Source organism: Ranitomeya imitator, chromosome 7 (genome assembly GCF_032444005.1).
Source record: "Ranitomeya imitator isolate aRanImi1 chromosome 7, aRanImi1.pri, whole genome shotgun sequence".
NCBI classification, from domain to species: Eukaryota; Metazoa; Chordata; class Amphibia; order Anura; family Dendrobatidae; genus Ranitomeya; species Ranitomeya imitator.
This window is the reverse complement of record NC_091288.1, coordinates 32,641,856-32,663,019: the sequence shown is the minus strand read 5'-3', so window position 1 is coordinate 32,663,019 and position 21,164 is coordinate 32,641,856. Positions and strand designations below refer to the sequence as shown.

The following is a 21,164-nucleotide window of genomic DNA, read 5'->3' as shown; positions in this document are numbered from 1 at the left end:
CTATATATATCTATATATATATATATATATCTATATATATATATCTTTATCTATATCTAGAAATATATATTATGAATGATGCAATTTTGATGTTCATCCATTAGTGTTGTTTTCTTTTTGCACTCTCCCACGATTGCTATCGATGCATTCATCGGCTGCCCTGCACGACTAAGTGCAAATGCGGTTTTATGATTCTTTCCCTCACCACATTTCATAGCGGAAAAAGGTCTATTTTGAAGACTCTTTTCCTTTTTTTTTTTTTCCATTTTAATTGCCATGGAGCAGGTGGCATTTACATTATTCCACATTTCATGTTCTCTAAATGACTCGCTTGCATGCTCAGATGTTCTTTACTGTTTGTACTCGAGAGCAAAGGAGTCAGCCTGTTTACTGTCTGAGCACAAGAGACAGAGCGGCTGCACAGCCCTTCCTCCTCCCAGCAGTGGTTACATGCAAGAATGGCACAAATGTTTCCTAATGAAGGATATTGTGCATGGAGACGCGTTGGGTTGGGAAACAATGCTCTTCTTGTGTCCAACATAGATTGCACCAGAGAGCACAAACACCCTTCACTTTCACTCCTCGCTCCCGCCCGTGCCCTCCAGCTTGGCATCTCTGTACGGTTATGGGTGTGGTCGCAGAAGGCACCCACTGATTGTTGAGACTGTTAAATTTAGTACAACTAATTCCCCAGCACTTTTATTCTATTGACTCCCTACTATGTTAGGAATTCTGCTGTGACTTAACGGGGCTTTGGGAAGACATGTCGGGATTTAACGAGAACCTGTCACTTGCCTCAAATTTTTTATTTTTTAACCTGGTGTAAATGCCGCTGTTCTCCTGAATCCGGCGCTGTGTTCCTTTTGTTCCGGCGCCTCTGCATGCCTGAGATATGGCCTCCTCTTTCCTGCACATATATATTAGCCAAGTGGGCATGAATTTTATGATCCATTCAGAGGACCACACCCAGTTGGTTAAAAATACTTGATGCATATCCTAAAAGCAAGGGTCATATCTCAGGAATGGACAGGCGTAGAAACAAAAGGAAAACTGCTCCAGATTCAGAAGAACAGTGGCATTTACACAAATAAAAATTACATATTTATAGATGACAGGTCTTCTTAAAAAAAAAGATGGAAAGCTCCAAAAAAAATAAAAATTCTCGTAGGATATTTGCTATTGTATTTACCCATTAACAGGTACGGTAGTTTCCTAAAAGTAGTCAAATGTGGGCCTCTTCTTTCTGCCAAGAAAGGTCAAAAAGGTATAAAGTGTGTCCCTCACTGAACATCCCCTCGATCTTACTATTTGGGAACTCAATGACTAACTTTTCTAATATACTAATGCAGGCACGAGGAGACTTGCTCAAGGGTCTCGTCCAACTACTCACGCTGATGGCTGTAATTACCATTTTCTGCTTTTCATTTGTATTATAGCTTCTCATTGCCTTCTCCCTCCCAGTTTTGAGGGGATGCACATCTGATTGCATTACTTATCCCAATTCTGAATACCTAGGCCTCTGCCGGTTTCCTGTTCTTGGAAAAACTTGAGTGAAAACATTCTCTTGTGGTTATCAGTGCAAATTTGGAACCTCTGTTGTATTTTTCCACTCCTGCATTTTAAGGTTTTATCGCATGATTTTTTTTTTTTTGCCTTTTAACTACTTCGTTACACAGCACCCTCCCTTACCAATAACTCTGAATTTATGTGGAGTGCGCTGAGCTGCTTGGAGGTCCAATGGGCGAGTCCCATTAAGATGACAGCAGAGTAATATTTCTTAATTAGCTGCGCTTGCCAAGCAACATTGCCCTTAGGAGAGTCATATGGGTGTTTGCCTTTTGTAGTATTGTCTCTAACTGTGGTGTAACAAGGCAAACAAACTTGTACTGAGAGGAGGAATGGAGCGGTAAATCCTATGTGTGTTATTGCTGAAGTTTTATAGTTGGATGTAAATATTGGTTGTCGGTTGAACCCTTGTTCAGCTTTCTGTTATTATCCCCCAAATCTCCCACAAGCTGCCAAATCCCTCTGGCACCGCTTGACGCATCGAAACAAAATGAAAACCCTCTAGCGATTTCCCTCGTAGTGAGGCAAAATCTAACGTTTTTGACCAACCTAAAGCATAGATCACTACATGTATTACAGACTCCACTATTTTATTTTTCAGATTTGTGGTAGATGGAACACATGAAACTAATGTTGGCCGAACTCGCTCTGTTGCCTTGGACAACTTATTGTTGGGGTAGATCACAGTCCGGCATGTCCCATTTCATACTTCCGATACATTTATTTTTCTGGAAATGAGCCGCCACCAGACATAACTAGCGTTAACTCTCATAGAGAACACAGGAACACTCGGCTGAATGATCACCCTTCAGTATTGGAGAAATAGCCGACATGGCTGCCCGCTGAAAAATTGGCCAAAGCATTGTTTGTCCGATAACCTTCTCATGTGTATTGGGGCTTACAGGTACAGCCATTGTTGCTTTTCTTCTGAGATGTCATTAAGAGTAGCAGGTTGTTCCTTCCCAGAAGTCCATTAATCCCAATAGTAGAGGGGTGAAAGGTACTACCTTGTTCGTTTTTTTTTTTTTTAATCGAGGCAGTCAATAAGTGTGGAAAGACGCAGCAGGCACATTTTTCCTGCCATATGGATGGCTCTCCAGGTTAAGTTGCCAATAAGCACAATATTAAAATATTGTGTATTTACATGTTGTGATGCCAAAACCATCTGACTTACAATGTCTAACTTGAAGCTTTACAGTCCAAATGCAGAATCTACCAGCAGAAATCCATAGTTTCTAGTCTTCTCACATTGTGAGAACCTTGTAGGCCCCCTAGGCTCTAGGGCGCACGTGCATCTACAACCACTGTGCTCTCTAGGTTTATGCCCCTTTTGACCCATTGGGAAATGAGCTCCGCAAGATCCCTAAAGGGGTCCTGAGATATCTGGCACTAAAATGCTAGCGGCAGACCCTTTTACGTCTTGTGTGCTGTGAGGTATGGCCTTCTTGGGTCAGATTCAGATCAATGAGCCTTGTATGCACATGACCCTGTTGTTGGTGTGCTACTCCTTTTTTGTTCCGTGAATTAATTCACTGCTAATTACGGCATACCAGAAATATTCCACAACACCGGCCATTTTGGATGTGCTCTCGGCATCACAATGTTGAAGTCGTCAGCACACTCGCCTGTTTTCTTGCTTTCGGCACATCAACATCAACTTCAGAAGCCGACTGTTCACTTGCTGTCGAATATAATGCCACGCTTTGGGTGCCTGTGTCACAAAGCTACCGATATATTCATCCATAACAATAAATCCACTGACGAGTAAAGTAATCAGTGTATGGGCATTGGATTTACGCTTTTTACATTCAGCTGTTGTCAAGATTTCTGGCCTGGCTTTATTTTTTTTTAGCGTTTTCTTAACCGTGTTGTTATTCTCTTTTATGTCTACACCTTGACACAAATTTTGTCATTTCCTAGAATTTGCTGCCATTGATGGTAATATAGGACTCGTAGATGTATTGTTAACAAATCTGTCACGTTTCCTGCCTGAGGGGGAGATCAAAAAATGAGAACTTGTGCATATGACCGGAGGTGAATCTGATAAAACAGCCCAAGGCTAAAATGTGTATTGGACATGTGCTGAGAAGTAGTTCACAGTGCAAGTCTGCTACGACCTGGAATTTATAAAGAATATTGTCTATATTTTCCATTCATTACATAGATGTACGCAAGCGGATGTTGCTTGCTTTTGTTGCTACATTTTTTTTCTTCTTCGCGATGCCCCTTTTGTCAAGACCTGATGACCCCAAATTGTTATAGCAGTAGGAAGAGAATTTTCTATTTCCCAAATTCACTGTCGTCACCACCTGTGCTTATTTGGGAAACTTGGTTGTTTGAACCTGGACTGCAATCCATATCCGCGTCGTTGGTCCCCTAACCCAAATTTTACAACCTCCTAGGCAAATATGGGATCTAGAGGCCTGCACCCAGTCTGTACATCGCACGCCATACTCTGCCTCATGGAGATCATCAGGTTATTTTATGTTAATACGTACCTGGACTCTAAGGTGGTTTTTGCTCTCATGTCTTTTTACCACTTACACAAATTTTCCAAATTTTTAATCTGCTGTGCAAATATGCAGGAAATTTATAGTGCAGTTTTTCACTGCAGTCCTCGGCATTTTCACAATTAAAAACGTAATTTATATTTTCCAAAGAAAATCCACAGGCACAATATCCCAACCTCCAAAGATTTCACAACTTTTGCAATGCATAAATCCGGTAAATACTCAGCACTTAAAGGGAACTTGTCACCCCCAAAATCGAAGGTGAGCTAAGCCCACCAGCATCAGGGGCTTATCTACAGCATTCTGGAATACTGTAGATAAGCCCCCGATGTATCCTGAAAGATGAGAAAAAGAGGTTAGATTATACTCACCCAGGGGCGGTTCCGCTGCGGTCTGGTCCGATGGGAGTCCGGTCCGGGGCCTCCCATCTTCTTACAATGACGTCCTCTTCTTGTATTCACGCTCTGGCGCAGGCGTACTTTGTCTGCCGGGAAAGGTTAGAAAGGCCCAGCGCCTGCGCACTGCAGTACTTTGCTCTGCCCTCAACAGGACAAAGTACGCCTGCGCCGGAGCTGCAGGTTGAAGACAAGAAGAGGACGTTATCTGATGAAGATAGGAGGCCCCGGACCAGACCGACGCCCATCGGACCGCACCGCAGCGGGAACGCCCCTGGGTGAGTATAATATAACCTCTTTTTCTCATCTTTTAGGATACATCGGGGGCTTATCTACGGTATTCCAGAATGCTGTAGATAAGCCCCTGATGCTGGTGGGCTTCACTCACCTTTGATTGATTTTGGGGGTGACAGGTTCCCTTTAATCAACCCAATCCTATTCATGTGACTGTACCATTAAAAGTCCGTGTTTTTGTGAGTTAGAAGTTGCAAAGAGCCTTTGGGTCTGTTTACACAGAACGACGGACTTCATGATGCAACAGCCAATTGGTTCCATCTGGTGATCGGCAGCCTGTTTACACAGCAAGATTATCCTGAATTAGCATTTTTAACAATACTCATTCATGATTATATTGCAGCGTTAATGCCCCTTGGTTACCTTGGGGGTTGGACATGTATCTTAGGTGCAACCTGTGCAGTCCTTGCACAGAGGCCCTCTTCTGTCTGTGTCCATCCCTGGTTTACCTAATTTGCAGCAAATTCTTTAGCCCTCTGCATTGATAATTGGAAGCCAACTGAGATCAATATCTTGGCAACGACTTGTTTACACCATTAAAAAATAAACAGAAGAGCCGTAACTCATGCCGGACGCCGTCCATGCTGCATTGTAGTATTTGTAGAGGGAAAGGTCATTTTTCTTCCTGCTTCATATGATTTTCCCTTAGTCCAGCGATTGAGCAGCTCTGTCTCCCTGGTCTGTAATGCTGCCACTGTTCTTGCTGACTGCCGGATTTGTTTGCACCCAAAATGGTTGCCGATGCAGCATAATTATGCAATGGGCCCGATGTATTTATTATGTTCTGTTCTTGCGGCAACGTTATCCCTGGAGGAAGGAAAAGGTGGCTTTTTCCTGTGTGTGTTATCTCGTTAGTCCTTGTGGCCTGGAAACAGAAGGCAGGTGTGCCCAGCTATCCATAAATCCAGGACTAAATACATTTACTTAAAAATATATACTGTATATCGTATTCCTTCAGATTGGAGTTTTGCATATTTTTAATGCATTTTTTATCTGCCTTTTATACAAGTTATTATCCATTTATATAATCATTTATTACCCTCTTTTTATACTCTTGTGTTTGGATTTGGGAAAAAAAGGCTACAAAACCTGCATGTCTAATTCTGGTCTTAATTTCACATGTAATAATTCAGAAAGTCCAATAATTTTGCACTTTTTTCGTTTTCCACAAAACTGCATGGCCAAGCAGAGTTTGTTTTGCAGATTTTTTTTGCAGATTGGATGTTCCAACTAAAACAAATGTGGTGTAGACTTTTCTATGACTTTCTGATTAATCCCAAAATATATTTAAAGGGGCTTGGGTGGACCTGTAATATTTGAACTATGTTTAAAAAGGTCATTGTTATCAGCTCAATAGTGGTCCGGCACCCCTACCCGGCAGCTGATTGAAGATGCCAGAAGTAGCACAGTATACATTGTGCAGTGGCTGTGAATGGCGCTGCAGGCGCTCTTCCATGTACTTGTAGTGCTTGTAGTAAGTACCATTCACTGCCCCTGCACAACATATGGAGCTGTGCCACCTCTGTTGTACTATATATCAGCTAATTGTTGGGGTCCCTGGAGTCGGTCATCTATCTATATCCTTTTGAAAGGAGAGGTCTTCAGTATTAGGCTATGTGCACACGTTAAGGAATGTCTGTAGAATTTTCCTGAACAAAACCTGACTTTTTCTGCAGGAAATTTGCTTGCGTTTTTATTGCACGTTTTTTTTCCGGGGCTTCCCAATGCATAATATAGCTGCAAAAACGCAAAAAATCCTCAAAATTAATGAACATGCTGCATTTTTTACCGCGATGCGTTTTTTCCATGAAAAAAAACGCAGCATGTGCACAAAAATTGCGGAATGCATTAAAAGGATGGGATGCTTAATGTAAGCTTTTTTTTTTTAGCAGTTTTTCCGCAGAAAACGGCCGAAAAAAAACGCAGAAAAAAAAACGCAAAAATCCTGAACGTGTGCACATAGCCTTAGGCTGGTTTCACACTTCCAACTTTCCAAGATTGACCACAGATCTTCTAATCCGAGATCACAACCTTGTTTATGACTCAGGAGACCATCAACCGGTCTTAGAGATCTTGTGGTGTACTTGGATTTTTTTAATAATGTTTATTCCACACATCTAAGGGCAGTCTCACACGTCCAGATAATTCCGGTACCGGAAAAATCGGTACCGGAATTATCCGTGTCCGTGTGCTGGTGCGTTTCTGTGGCACACGTGTGCCGCCCGTGTGCCCACTGGGCACCACACGCACCGTGCTGGGTACCACACGCACCAGCATCTAGTGCTGAAGCCGCAATTCATATCTTCCCTGCAGCAGCGTTTACTGTAGAGAAGATATGAATAATCGTGTTTAAAATAAATATCCATGTGCCCACCCCCCTCCCACCCCCTGTGCGCCCCCCCGCTGTTGTTAAAATACTCACCCGACTCCCTCGCTGGCTGGCGCTGCTTCCTGTCCTGGCCGCCTGTCCTGGCCGCACCTTCTACTGTATGCGGTCACGTGGGGCCGCTCATTTACAGTAATGAATATGCGGCTCTACCCCTATGGGAGGTGGAGCCGCATATTCATGATTGTAATGGGCGGCCCCACGTGACCGCTCATACAGGAGAAGATGCAGCCAGGACAGGAAGCAGCGCCAGCGAGGGAGCCAGGTGAGTATTTTAACAACAACGGGGGGGGGGGGGTCGCATAGGGGGTGGGAGGGCGGTGGGCACATGGATATTTATTTTAAACACGATTATTCATATCTTCTCTACAGCAAACGTTGCTGCAGGGAAGATATGAATCGCGGCTTCAGCACCGGTGGGGGGGGACAGCGCTTAGGCTACATTCACATTCATGTCTTTGGACGCAGTGTCGTCGCCGCAACGCATGACTGATGTGAAACGCATGCTAAAACGCATTGTTTTGTGACGCATGCGTCCTTTTTTGGCATGATTTTGGACGCAAAAAAAATGCAACTTGCTGCATCCTCTGCGCCCTGACGCTTGCGCCAAAAAAGACGCATGCATCACAAGACGCAATACAACGCATGTCCATGCGCCCCCATGTTAAATATAGGGGCGCATGACACGTGTGTCGCCGCGGCTGTACCCGACGCAGCCCCGCAAAACGCTAATGTGAACGTAGCCTTACTGTAGCGCTGTCTCCTGCACGGCACAAGGACTCCACACGGACAACGTCCATGTGCGGTATGTGTTTTACACGGACCCATTGACTTTAATGGGTCCATGTAATCCGTGGGCTCCCACGAACACTGACATGTCTCAGTGTTTGGCACACGGAGACACGGTCCGCAAAAAATCAATGACATCTGCACAGATACATTGATTTTAATGTGTCTACGTGTGTCAGTGGCTTCGGTACGTGAGGAAACTGTCACCTCACGTACCGGAGACACTGACGTGTGAAACCGGCCTAAGAAAGTCTTAAGCACCCCCTTTTTTAAGGTAATAGTCATCCTGGGTTTGATGAGCAGATATGTCTACGTAAACTAGAATGGCAAAGCTGGCCCTCAGAATTTCATGTGTGACACATTCCATCTCTTGGAATTTCATGGTTTCTTTCAGACTTCATGTGGCGGATGGAAGGTGACAACGTCTCCGAGCGCTTTTCTACGTTACCAGTGGTTGTCGCTTTTACTATTGCCCGTATACTTTGCGCCACAGTGTCTTTTTTTTTTTTCCTTTTAACATCTTTAAAGAAGCAAGGAATGCGATGCTCGCATAGTCTGACTGATTGGGCAGATACTGGAGCAGTGTACACAGCGCCATTAGCTTCTCTTATTGTCTTTTGTATTTGAAGCAAACATTAATCACTATTGGTTTCTCCGGATTATCCTGCCTGTGGACAAGGACAACAGAGTACAAGCCATGTTCCTGTCAATGGTATAATCCAGAGTGAAGCAGCGGACGGACGTGGGTTGGGCGACATGCCCTGGAATGTAGGGCTGGGCCTTCTCACAGACTCCTATCTTGCTGAGGAAGGGTAATAAGAGGAAATGAAACCTACAAAAGGCATTGTTCGCATATTTAACCATTTCACGATTGCTGCTCCATGCCTGAGCAAACTTCATTTTGGGGTTATTTTGTTTGCATTGTAAATGGGCAAAAATATTTTGTGAAGGACAATAGTCTAAATTCAATGTTTTTAGCCTGCGGTTACACGGTGACAATTGGTGGTATCTTTCATGACCATGGTCATGTGGACCTTGCTATAGTCTGACCAAAATGTTGTCAGGGAATAAAATCCCGAGATTTTACCTTATATGAAACAACAAGATCATGGGTGACCTTATGTTCGCTGCAAAAAAAATAAAATCGTCGGTGTTCACAATTTTCTAATGGTTGCAGGGTCCACCCAAGTCTGCGTTTTTCATTGAGGAAAAACCTAGATTCGAGGGTCGTTCCCTAAATGGCTATCCTTTGCCCACAGGATAACCTATTGTTGGCGCTCAGACCACTGAAATCCTGAGCAATCGTAGTTTGGAACATGCAGAGCCCCATCTTGAATGGATCAGAGGTGCACATGCTCGACCGTCTAGAACAGAGGTCCCCAACTCCAGTCCTCAAGGCCCACCAACTGGTCATGTTTTCAGGATTTCCTTAGTCTTGCCCAGGTAATAATTGCATCACCTGTGCAATGCAAAGGAAATCCTGAAAACATGACCTGTTGGTGGGCCTTGAGGACTGGAGTTGGGGACCTCTGGTCTAGAACGCCTGGAAATAACCATGTGCTGATCCCAGCAGTTGGGACCCCCAGCGATCAGTAACGTATTCCCTAGCGTGTGGATGGGGCATGTCTTACTTTTTTGGAAATAAGCCTTTTAACTTGCGATATTTTAACTTTGACTCTTCTACGACTGAATGTCATTGTATAGTCACAGCCTGGGGCTCATTCAGATTAGCTGGAACTCCGGCGTATTTTAGCATGTCGATCACGTCTGCAGGTCCCAGCTCAAACACAGGTTTTATGACCTGAGCTAACATTGTCCTAGTGATCTATGATGCTGTTAGTTCCCGTCAGACTTCAGGGCACGATTTGTGACCATAATATGATGCTCCCACATTACAGTCATGTGAATGAGGCCTAAGGGTATAACTGATTTTCAGTCATCTACATGTTGGCAGCTGATCTGATGGTTGCTTGCAGACTTTTATTTTTCTTCTTTCGTATCGAATTGAATGGTGGAAATCTGCAACAGAATGGTCATGTCAAGGATTTTTTTAAAAATGCTCCTTTGGTCAGATTATCCATGGAAAATGTCTACACCATGTGGATAAGATTTTGTGAAATCCCATTCACTTGCTTGGTACTATAATCCACTGTGAATTTTAGCTGAGCAAATTTCACAGGTGACATCTCTAATATTGCCCACCTGTCATATGTTTTTCAGATATGGTTAGTGGTCTCAAATTAGCCAAGAAAACATTTAAAATTAAATTTTTTTATTTTTTTTGTCTGATTCTGAGCTTCAATAAGTGTCGAGAAACATCTTATCTCATGTTCTATGGAATAAATGTGCATCTTAAAAGAAAAAATGTGGAAATCTTAATTGTCGCACAGGAGAACTTTCTGCAAATGATTAGGTTTATGGCTGTGATTACCCTTCATATTCTGCTCTGTTCACATGTCGGATTGTGTTTGTAAATGATACCGTAATAAAAAAGAAACTGGAATCCGTTACAAATAGTGATGAGCGAGTATACTCGTTGCTCGGGTTTTCCGAGCACGCTCGGGTGACCTCCGAGTATTTGTTATTGCTCGGAGATATAGTTTTCATCGCCTCAGTTGCATGATTTACGGCTTCCAGATATGCTGAATACATGTTGGAATTCCCTAACAAACAGGCTTTCCTCACATGTATTCAGCGTACCTGGAGGCCGAAAATCAGGCAATTGAGGCGATTGAAAACTATATCTCCGAGCAATAACAAATACTCGGAGGTCACCCGAGTGTGCTCGGGAAAAACCGAGCAACAAGTACACTCGCTCATCACTAGTCACAAATGAAACAAAAATGGATGCCCACTTTGGTTTCCTTTTTACATCCATTTTTACTAGATGGATCTGATCACCTGGAGTTTTCTGGCTATGCAAAGTATTTTAAACATGGAACCGTTAATGGAAGACACAACAGATGACCATTAGTAATGAGAGAGCGTGGTCGGATAAGGGATTATCCGGAGCACGCTCGTGTGCTAACAGCGTGTCTTTGGCGTGCTCGAATACTATGTTCTAGTCCCCGCGGCTGCATGTCTCGACGCTGTTCAACAGCCGCAACACATGCTAGGATCGCCTAACAAACAGGAAATCCCTACGTGTTTTGCGGCTGTCGAACAGACACGAGACATTCAGCCGCGGGGACTAGAACATAGTATTAGAGCACGCCGAAGTCACTCAACTAGCATTCAAGCATAAGGTGTTATCCAAGGACGCTCGCTCATCACTAATGACCATCCATTATTATCAGTTTCCCGTAGACTTCAGTGTTCATGTTCATGTGTTTTTTTTTTGGCTAGACTAAAAAAGTAAAAAAAAGTTGTGCATGCTAAATTTTTTTTGGATCCAGCTAAAAAATTGATTACGGCTAGATTTCCGTCAAATGTCATATAAGTGGATCATTTTGATTTTGTAATCTCAAAATGGACAGAATATTGGAAATAAGTATTGGACCTATGAGTATAAGTATTCTGACTTATTGCATTACTCAATGCTAATTTTTTTTTTTTTTTTTGCTATCTTCAGATATGGCAAGATTGTTTCCACGAAGGCCATTCTGGATAAGACTACAAACAAATGTAAAGGTGAGTGTCTGAGGTGATGAAACATTGCTCCGCTCTCCTAAAATCCAAGCAGGAGCTGCAATTTCAGAACAAGGTCTGCGCCTATAAAATGTATTGAATGTAATGTAGCACTTGTGGCTTTTACTACTGGCTGCAGACATTTGTCTACAGGCAACACCAGGTGATATGGGATTATTGGGCCGTTACATCTCCGGTACATGTGCGCTCACAAAGGGGCGACCAGCCAACCCACCTGCAAGAAGGTGGCTTGAGTGTAATAAAACATTAACATGCTCTGCAGATGCTTTCGGCACTAGACCAATGAAACATGATTACCGATTTCCCTAAATGTAGACTGGATTTTTCCATAAGCTAAAATATTTCTAAAAAAGAAAAAAAAATTCTCTCCCAACATGTCTGACAAAGTAATCAATTTGTCCATTCCAGCAACTATTACTGCACACCAGGGCCAGTCTTCCAGGTTTTCCAGACTTTAAATTGCCACCAAAATGTCTAGTTTGCCCATGATGACTTGGCCACTTTGGTACGACTACAGAGCTGAGAATATTTGTAGTTTGTTTTGAGGGAAAAAAAAAAGACCTGAAATGAAAGACCTGTTAACCACTTAAAGATGTGGGAAGTCTTCTCTTTTGATAATTCGACCCCCACCTCCAAGAGCCAAACCTTTTTTTTTCTTATCATATCCTAGTCGTTTGAGGTCTTTTTTTAATGTAAATTTTCAATGACAATACTCGGTTCTCTAACCACTTGGAGGCCAAATGACATGGACCTCTAGGAATCCTACATTTACTGTCTATCCGGTAAATAGATGAGTTATCAGGACTAGAAGTTCCACGTCTGTCCATAGGTTGTGTATTCTCCTAGGTTACGGCACCATTTACGTAAATTGATATGAGTAACAATACCTAGTTCGGCCTATGGACACGCATGGTGGTGTTTCTGGAAAAACTGCAGAATCCTTTTTTAAGCTTTTGGAGAATTCCATTACTGGTTACAGATCTATAAATAAAGCGGATTGTTTTTTCTTAGGTTAGAACGTGCACACTTGTATTTCTCATTTTTTCTGTTCTGTTTTGGTATAGGCTGTGTTCACAGCGGTGCTTATTCTTATGCTTAGAGCCTCTGTCTATAGATTTGTCACTTTTGCTGGGCTTTTTGTTACCAAACTTTTATAAATCTTTGAAGATTTGGTGGACCCCCTGTGTCAGTAAACAGGGTCTGTTGAGTAGAGTCAGGGCCGTATTTAGAGTTTCTGCTGCCCTAGGCACTTTTAGTGCTGCCTCCCCCTTTGGTGAGTATAACACTATCGGCAGTGACTTTGGCAAAAATCGCTGATGTGAAAGTCGCCTTTTGCAGCAGATCCGACAGTTTTTCCGCATCTGCCGCGTAATGGATCACTTAGGGCAACACTGCGTTCGGCCTCATTCATTCCCTATGGGACTTACAGACATGTGCGGCACTTGCGGTTTTGCCGCCATCCGGCAAATGCGGTACTTGCAGCAATGAGAAAAAACACTACTAGCAGTGTTTTATGTATCATCGTAAGTGCAAAACCGCAATTGCCGCACATGTTCGCAAGTAGCCATCACTACCTGTCCCTGCACCTTGCTAGCTCATCCCTATCCAACCCTCCCTGACCTATAACTACACTATAAAGCTTCAGAAAAGCAATTTATTAACTGACATATTCCTATGATAATGAGGGCTCTAGGCTACGGCGTAGACTGGGACGGGCAGTGTCCGGGTCTCCATCCTCTCTGTGCACACCCTCAGTCCCTGCCTCACTGCCTGTGCACAGACCTCCCTCCACCGGACCCGGTAATCGCCGCTTGCAGTAGGATACCGGCAGAGGTGTATCTAGGGTTTCTGGCACCCGGGGAAAGAATTCATTTTGGTGCCCCCCCTCCGCCAAGGACATATGTGATTTGCACACTCAGTCATGTGCCCACGAGCTCCTCTCCCTAATGCTCTCAATGTTCAGTGAAAAACTAAGAGAAGCAGAAGAGAAGCTCGTTGTCACAGGACCATAAGAGTATGTGTCCACGTTCAGGATTGCATCAGGATTTGGTCAGGATTTTTCATCAGTATTTGTAAGCCAAAACCAGGAGTGGAACAATTAGGGTCTGTTTCCACGTGCAGGAAACGCTGCGTGTCTGACGCTGCATAGAGCCGCAACGTCAAACACGCAGCGTCCAGATGTTACAGCATAGTGGAGGGGATTTAATGAAATCCCGTCTCCACTATGCGTGGTAACACGCACGCGGTGGCCCTGCGACTCCGGACATGCTGCGTCGCCGCAAGATATAGCACAGGGCGCTATGGTGGGGTGCGATGATGCCGGATGTGTGCTGTGAACACATCCGGCATCATCGCGTCCCAGAAAGGGGGCGGGGCTTACCGCAGAGCGGCTAAGCCGCTCCGGCGATACCGCCGGCCATCCTGAAAGTGGACACATAGCCTTAGAGGAAAACTATAATAGAAACATATGCACCACTTCTGTATTTATCACCCACTCCTGGTTTTGGCTACAAATACTGATGTAAAATACTGACCAAATCCTGATGCAATCCTGAACGTGGACACATACTCTAAGTCTGAAAATCGCATATGAGTGACGTGTCCATGTGACGACTACTGGAACTTGCAGAGCTGAATCCTGACATCGCAGCTTCTGAATTCTCACAACGCATGCACTGCACACTTTTAGGATTCTCCCTTGCCGGTGGACAGTCATGTCAGCACAAGTATGTGATTTGTATACTTCTGACCACATTCCGACTAGATGTGCCTGGCCTCGCTCAGTTCATTTTCATTGACGGAGGTCACGCATGTCTAGTCAGCACATGATCGCATTAATGTAAATCCCCAGCATGAGAGAATCCTGACAGCGTGCAGTGTGCACTGTGAGAATTCAGAAGTCTGCAGTCACAAAGAATGACTGCAGACTCATCACAAGCCTGGACATCCCCTTTAAAAGGGACTCTGTCACCTGAATTTGGAGGGAACAATTTTCAGCCATAGGGGCGGGGTTTTCGGGTGTTTGATTCACCCTTTCCTTACCCGCTGGCTGCATGCTGGCTGCAATATTGGATTGAAGCTCATTCTCTGTCCTCCATAGTACACACCTGCACAAGGCAAGATTGCAGATTGTGCAGGTACAGTATGTACTACGGAGGACAGAGAATGAGCTTCAATCCAATATTGCAGCCAGCATGCAGCCAGCGGGTATGGAAAGGGTGAATCAAACACCCGAAAACCCCACCCCTATGGCTGAAAATTTTTCCCTCCAAATTCAGGTGACAGTGTCCCTTTAAATCTCCTAGCATATATAAAAACATGAGAGTTAGCATCACAAATAACATTTACATCCAGGTACCTGATAGATGACGTCGCCTCTGGAGCCGTTCTCCTTTTCTTCATCTTGTCCAGATCCCATGATGAGTTTTTTCTCATCCACAGCCGTCTCTGCAGACTTCCATCTTCGCCGCTCTTTTGCAGAAAGTCTCCACATGACGCCCTTAAAGATACAAGTGTCATTATAATGCTCCCAAATAAAAAATTGCCCCTCACTATATTGTCTGCACAAAGTATGACCCCCACACTGTCCCTCTTATGGTACATGCTCTTCACACTGACCTCTCCTTTCTATACCGGTCCCCTCTTCACACTGTCCTCTCACACTGTGTCCCCCTTATAGGGCCCAGTATTTATACTCCATATTTATACTCCATCCTCCCACACTGCGTTCATGCCTCCCCCATCCTCCCACCCTGCGTTCATGGCTCCCCCATCCTTCTCCCCTGCAAGCATGGCTCCCCCATCCTCCCACTCTGCGTTCATGGCTCCCCATCCTTCTCCCCTGCGTTCATGGCTCCCCCATCCTTCTCCCATGCGTTCATGGCTCCCCCATCCTCCCACTCTGCGTTCATGGCTCCCCATCCTTCTCCCCTGCGTTCATGGCTCCCCCATCCTTCTCCCCTGCGTTCATGGCTCCCCCATCCTCCCACCCTGCGTTCATGGCTCCCCCATCCTCCCACCCTGCGTTCATGGCTCCCCATCCTTCTCCCCTGCGTTCATGGCTCCCCCATCCTTCTCCCCTGCGTTCATGGCTCCCCCATCCTCCCACTCTGCGTTCATGGCTCCCCCATCCTCCCACTCTGCGTTCATGGCTCCCCATCCTCCCCTGCGTTCATGGCTCCCCCATCCTTCTCCCCTGCGTTCATGGCTCCCCCATCCTCCCACCCTGCGTTCATGGCTCCCCCATCCTTCTCCCCTGCGTTCACGGCTCCCCCATCCTTCTCCCCTGCGTTCACGGCTCCCCATCCTTCTCCCCTGCGTGCACGGCTCCCCATCCTTCTAACCTGTATGCACGGCTCCCCATCCTTCTCCCCTGCGTTCACTGCTCCCCATCCTTCTCCCCTGCGTGCACGGCTCCCCATCCTTCTCCCCTGTGTGCACGGCTCCCCATCCTTCTCCCCTGTGTGCACGGCTCCCCATCCTTCTCCCCTGTGTGCACGGCTCCCCATCCTTCTCCCCTGTGTGCACGGCTCCCCATCCTTCTCCCCTGTATGCACGGCTCCCCATCCTTCTCCCCTGTATGCACGGCTCCCCATCCTTCTCCCCTGTATGCACGGCTCCCCATCCTTCTCCCCTGTATGCACGGCTCCCCATCCTTCTCCCCTGTGTGCACGGCTCCCCATCCTTCTCCCCTGTGTGCACGGCTCCCCATCCTTCTCCCCTGTGTGCACGGTTCCCATCCTTCTCCCCTGTATGCACGGCTCCCCATCCTTCTCCCCTGTGTGCACGGCTCCCCATCCTTCTCCCCTGTATGCACGGCTCCCCATCCTTCTCCCCTGTATGCACGGCTCCCCATCCTTCTCCCCTGTGTGCACGGCTCCCCATCCTTCTCCCCTGTATGCACGGCTCCCCATCCTTCTCCCCTGTATGCACGGCTCCCCTTCCTTCTCCCCTGTATGCACGGCTCCCCTTCCTTCTCCCCTGTATGCACGGCTCCCCATCCTTCTCCCCTGTATGCACGGCTCCCCATCCTTCTCCCCTGTATGCACGGCTCCCCATCCTTCTCCCCTGTATGCACGGCTCCCCATCCTTCTCCCCTGTATGCACGGCTCCCCATCCTTCCCCCCTGTGTGCACGGCACCCCACTTTTTTTCCCTGTCATACTTACCTCTCACCGGCGCGCAGCACAGAACTTCCTGGCATCTCAGCGTCTTCCTTCCTGTCTTCAGCGGTCACATGGTAGCGCTAATTAAGGGTGATGAATATGCGCATATTCATCACCCTTAATGATCGGTACCATGTGACCGCTGAAGACAGGACGCGCTGCAGGCGCTGAGACGCAGTTGCAGCCACCGCTGGAGGAAGGTGAGTATTACGTCTTCAGGGAGGGAGGGAGGGGGGCGGGAAGGAGGGAGGAGGGGGGGGGCGGGAAGGAGGGAGGGAGGAGGGGGGGCGGAAACTTGACCCCGGAGTTTTATAAAAAAAAAAAAATAAAAAAAAAGAAAAAACCTAGCTCAAGGGCGCCCCCCCGCATCCCGCCGCCCTAGGCACGTGCCCTCAAGTGCCTAGTGGCAAATACGGCCCTGAGTAGAGTCTTTATTTTTGCTTCAGTTTGGTCTCTAAAGCCTGCGTGAAATAAGTGTTAGCGCGTGCTCAATCACATCATTATTCAAGTCTATGGTACTATTGGAGATGGACGCTCCGTCAGCCCTATAGAGGAGAACTGGTCATCAGGTCATGCATGTGCATCACCTCTTCTACACAGATGACCTCAAATTTTTGGGTTTACATTGGTCCCACCTCCCACAATCAAATGGTTGATCCCCCTGACAGATTCCTTTTTTAAGGTTTGTGTTACATTATGCAACCAGAGCTACCGCCTCACCAACACCGGAGTTACCGCCTCACCAACACCGGAGCTACCGCCTCACCAACACCGGAGCTACCGCCTCACCAACACCGGAGCTCCTGCAACCCTCAACCTACTGTCTCCTTCCCCATAATCCTGTAGAATGTAAGCCCGCAAGGGCAGGGTCCTCGCCCCTCTGTATCAGTCCGTCATTGTTAGTTTGTTTACTGTATGTGATATTTGTAACTTGTATGTAACCCCTTCTCATGTACAGCACCATGGAATCAATGGTGCTATATAAATAATAATAATAATAATAATAATTTATTTTTCGTTTTTACGATTGGTTTTTGCCTTTCCCTTTTCTTGTCATCTCCATTTAATGTCTTAGGGTACCGTCACACAGTGGCATTTTGATCACTAGGACGGCACGATCCGTGACGTTCCAGCGATATATTCTTACGATCTCGCAGTGTCTGACACGCTCCTGCGATCAGGGACCCCGCTGAGAATCGTACGTCGTAGCAGATCGTTTGAAACTTTCTTTCGTCGTCTAGTGTCCCGCTGTGGCGGCATGATCGCATGGTGTAACAAAGGTGTGCACGATATTGTATACGATGTGCGCATAGTAACCAACGGCTTCTACATCGCACATACGTCATGAAATTATCGCTCCAGCGTCGTACATTGCAAAGTGTGATAGCAGTCTACGACGCTGGAGCGATAATGGTGCGATGCTGGAGCGTCACGGATCGTGCCGTTGTAGCGACCAAAGTGCCACTGTGAGACGGCACTCTTAGATCTGTTCAGTCTATTGTTGCGGTGCTGAAGATCATAGCAGTCCACTCTTATTGATCAAATGACAAATGTGTCAAAGGCCAGTTTATGGTATATGTTTCGTTTACAGAAAGGTTTGAAAAATTATTTTTTTTTTGTTTGTTTTTAGATATCAGAGATATTAGCTGAAAGTGGCAGAGATATATTTGAAAAACCAGTCCTGCGCATTTTATATTGTTGTTCAGAAAGTTGCCGTATACTGTCAGAATTTGAGAGTATACGGCACAGGTCAAAAGTGCTCTGCTCATTAAGGAAAGGCGTATTTTTCTCTCTCGCTGTCTCGGAGACCATTTAAAAGTCTTAAAACTTTGACAGGATTACACATTGTGCAAATTGGCTGGGCTAATAAGGAAGGGGTCAATTTAAGCGTTATTTAATTACGCGCTCTCCTTGGCTATTATGTTGTGTTCTTCAAAAGGCACAGCAGAAGTTGTTTTTTTTTTTTTTCCTGTTTCTTAGCCGTGTAATCATTCCTGACCTCTCCTTTCCCAGGCGCTCATCACGCGAAGCCTCGGAGTTAACCCAGTCACTTTAACCATGTCTTAAGCAGATCTTGTCACAGTGACGTGGGCGGGAGACATAGACCTTGCATACTATGGCGGCGTCATGTTCCTGGCTAGAAGAGAGGGGTCTGGGCAAGGGAAAGAATTCGGTCAGATGATTTTGATTTCGCCATTTAGCCATGAGTAAGCAGCAGAAGACTTCCTGCAGGGGCACCGCTAATTTCTGCAGTAGTTCTTCAGTGGGAGGCAAATGCAGAAAGTTTTGCAAGTGATCAGAAAAATTTTTTTCAAAAGTTTTTTTTTTTTTTTTTTAAAGTTTGAGATCAGTAATCTTAAATACATTGAGACACATTCTCATTGGTCTAGGAAGTTTTTTGAGGGCATCTTCACATTGTAGAGCTGCTGTAGACATGGTGCCTGCTCGTAATCGGAGAGCATGGAACGTGAAGAGAACATATAACCCGTTTTTTTTCTACATAACGGAATAATATCACAATCAATCACTGGTAACCGCCATAATCCATCCATGACACGGACGGAGTCCGCTCCAATAGCTCATCATATCTCCGCTTCCTAGACATCTGAGTGTGTATATTTAATTATTCCATTCACTGCCATCTTACAAACGTTCAGGTTTGGACCTTATTCTTGTGAGGGTTTTTTGTTAAATAAAAATGTATTACGTCTCACCTTGTGGAGAGCGACCTGCCAGTGGAAGTATATAGACCATGGCATTCTCCTCTGGAAAATTAAATACGCATATAGCCTCTTCTGAAAGAGGTTTGGAACTCTAGTGCCCCCTATTGGATGTAGCAATCCTAAAAGTCAATATCGACACTTTTTAACAAGCCTTGCAATATGTCAAACCAGAATCTCAATTTGTATACAATTTGCTGAGACCTTCGCTTATCCCCCGAATGGGGCGCCACTTGTCCCTTGTTTGAGTTGAATGGTGGTCTTTTAGGTGTACCTTACTCTGCCCCATTAATTTTTGGTGGTAAATGATCCCAGGCAACCCATAAAGTGATGGGGTAGCTGTAGGCATGCCATCTCCTGTTATGGAGATCAGTGGGTACCTCAGTGGTCAAAGGTCCATCAATCTACCGTATGTGACAAATACACTTTAGGGATTACCGGTAATAATAGATTTTTATTTGTTTGGTCTTGCTCAAAATACAAGTTAGCTGACACCCATGTATGGCATCAATATGGCACCCAATTGGGCATATGATGGCCTATCAATGCAATAATTGTAAGGGTTCAATCCCAGGGGCAGATCTTCTTTTTACCGTTTTTTTTTGTTTGTTTTTTTTACAGATTACTTGACTTCTATATAACTTTTCTTTCGTGCAAGCATCGGAATCTTAAACTTTACTGTAAGTAGGCTATGTGCACACGTCAGGATTTCTTGCAGAAATTTTCCTGACAAAAACCGGACATTTCTGCCAGAAATCCGCATGCGGTTTTTTTCATGCGTTTTTGATGCGTTTTTGGTGCGTTTTTTTCCGAAATGCATAGAGTAGCGGGAAAAATGCAGAAAATCCGCAAAATTAATGAACATGCTGCTTTTTTTTTTTACGTGATGCTTTTTTTTTCCGTGGAAAAAAAAAAACGCATCATGTGCACAAAACATGCAGAATGCATTCTAAATGATAGGATGCATAATGTATGCGTTTTTAATGAGTTTTTATAGCGTTTTTACCGCAAAAAAAATGCGAAAAAACCTGAACGTGTGCACATAGCCTTACTGTGCTTTTTTTTTTTTTTTTTTTTTTTTTACCTCAGAGGAGAGATGCACGATGTTGGAATATGACTACGCATTTCGGGAACTTTAAGGGCTGACATTAATACACACAGTTGTCATTTCTTTCAATATGAAAAAGCGGCGTTGTGAGCAGACATCTGAGTTGGCCGATTTAGTCTTCCCTCTGCAGTAAATTTTCCCTTTAATTAGAGTCCTCCTCGGCACTGGGATGTATTGCAGCACGGCCATTCTCTGAATGTTAAATATTAAGCTGCAGCTCTATCCAGCCGTATAGATTTGGCTGCTGTCCTTGGAATTGACGAGTAATTGGCACTATGGCTTTAATTGACCATGTCGGCACCAATCCTGCAATTATTCCTGACAGTGCCTCCGCGGTGGCTTATCTTGGTCACTTACATAGCCGCTCATTATGGTTGTTAGTGCTCCGGTTTAGGACTCTTGTGCTGCCTCCCATTTTTTTTTGCCTTTTAACTATTTGCGTGGTCAATGTATGACATTTCTTGCGGTAGAACATAACGATTGTCCCGCTAATTTTTAGGTTAGAGCTAGGTGACTACTGTCATGCATGGTGCCCATTCCCCTCCACCCATACCAGACAAGTCTTTGGCCAAGTAAGGCGATGT

At 45.1% G+C, this 21,164-nt stretch overlaps 1 protein-coding gene across 6 annotated transcripts in view; it reads left to right on the top strand.

The window, feature by feature from the left end:
* Positions 1–21,164, top strand: part of RBMS1 (RNA binding motif single stranded interacting protein 1) — a 175,602-nt gene that overhangs the window by 93,109 nt on the left and 61,329 nt on the right. For all 6 annotated transcript variants that reach the window (XM_069733028.1, XM_069733033.1, XM_069733032.1 and 3 more), the window contains one exon: positions 11,512–11,570. In XM_069733028.1, the coding sequence (XP_069589129.1) occupies positions 11,512–11,570 (59 nt within the window). The remainder of the gene's footprint in view (positions 1–11,511; positions 11,571–21,164) is intronic.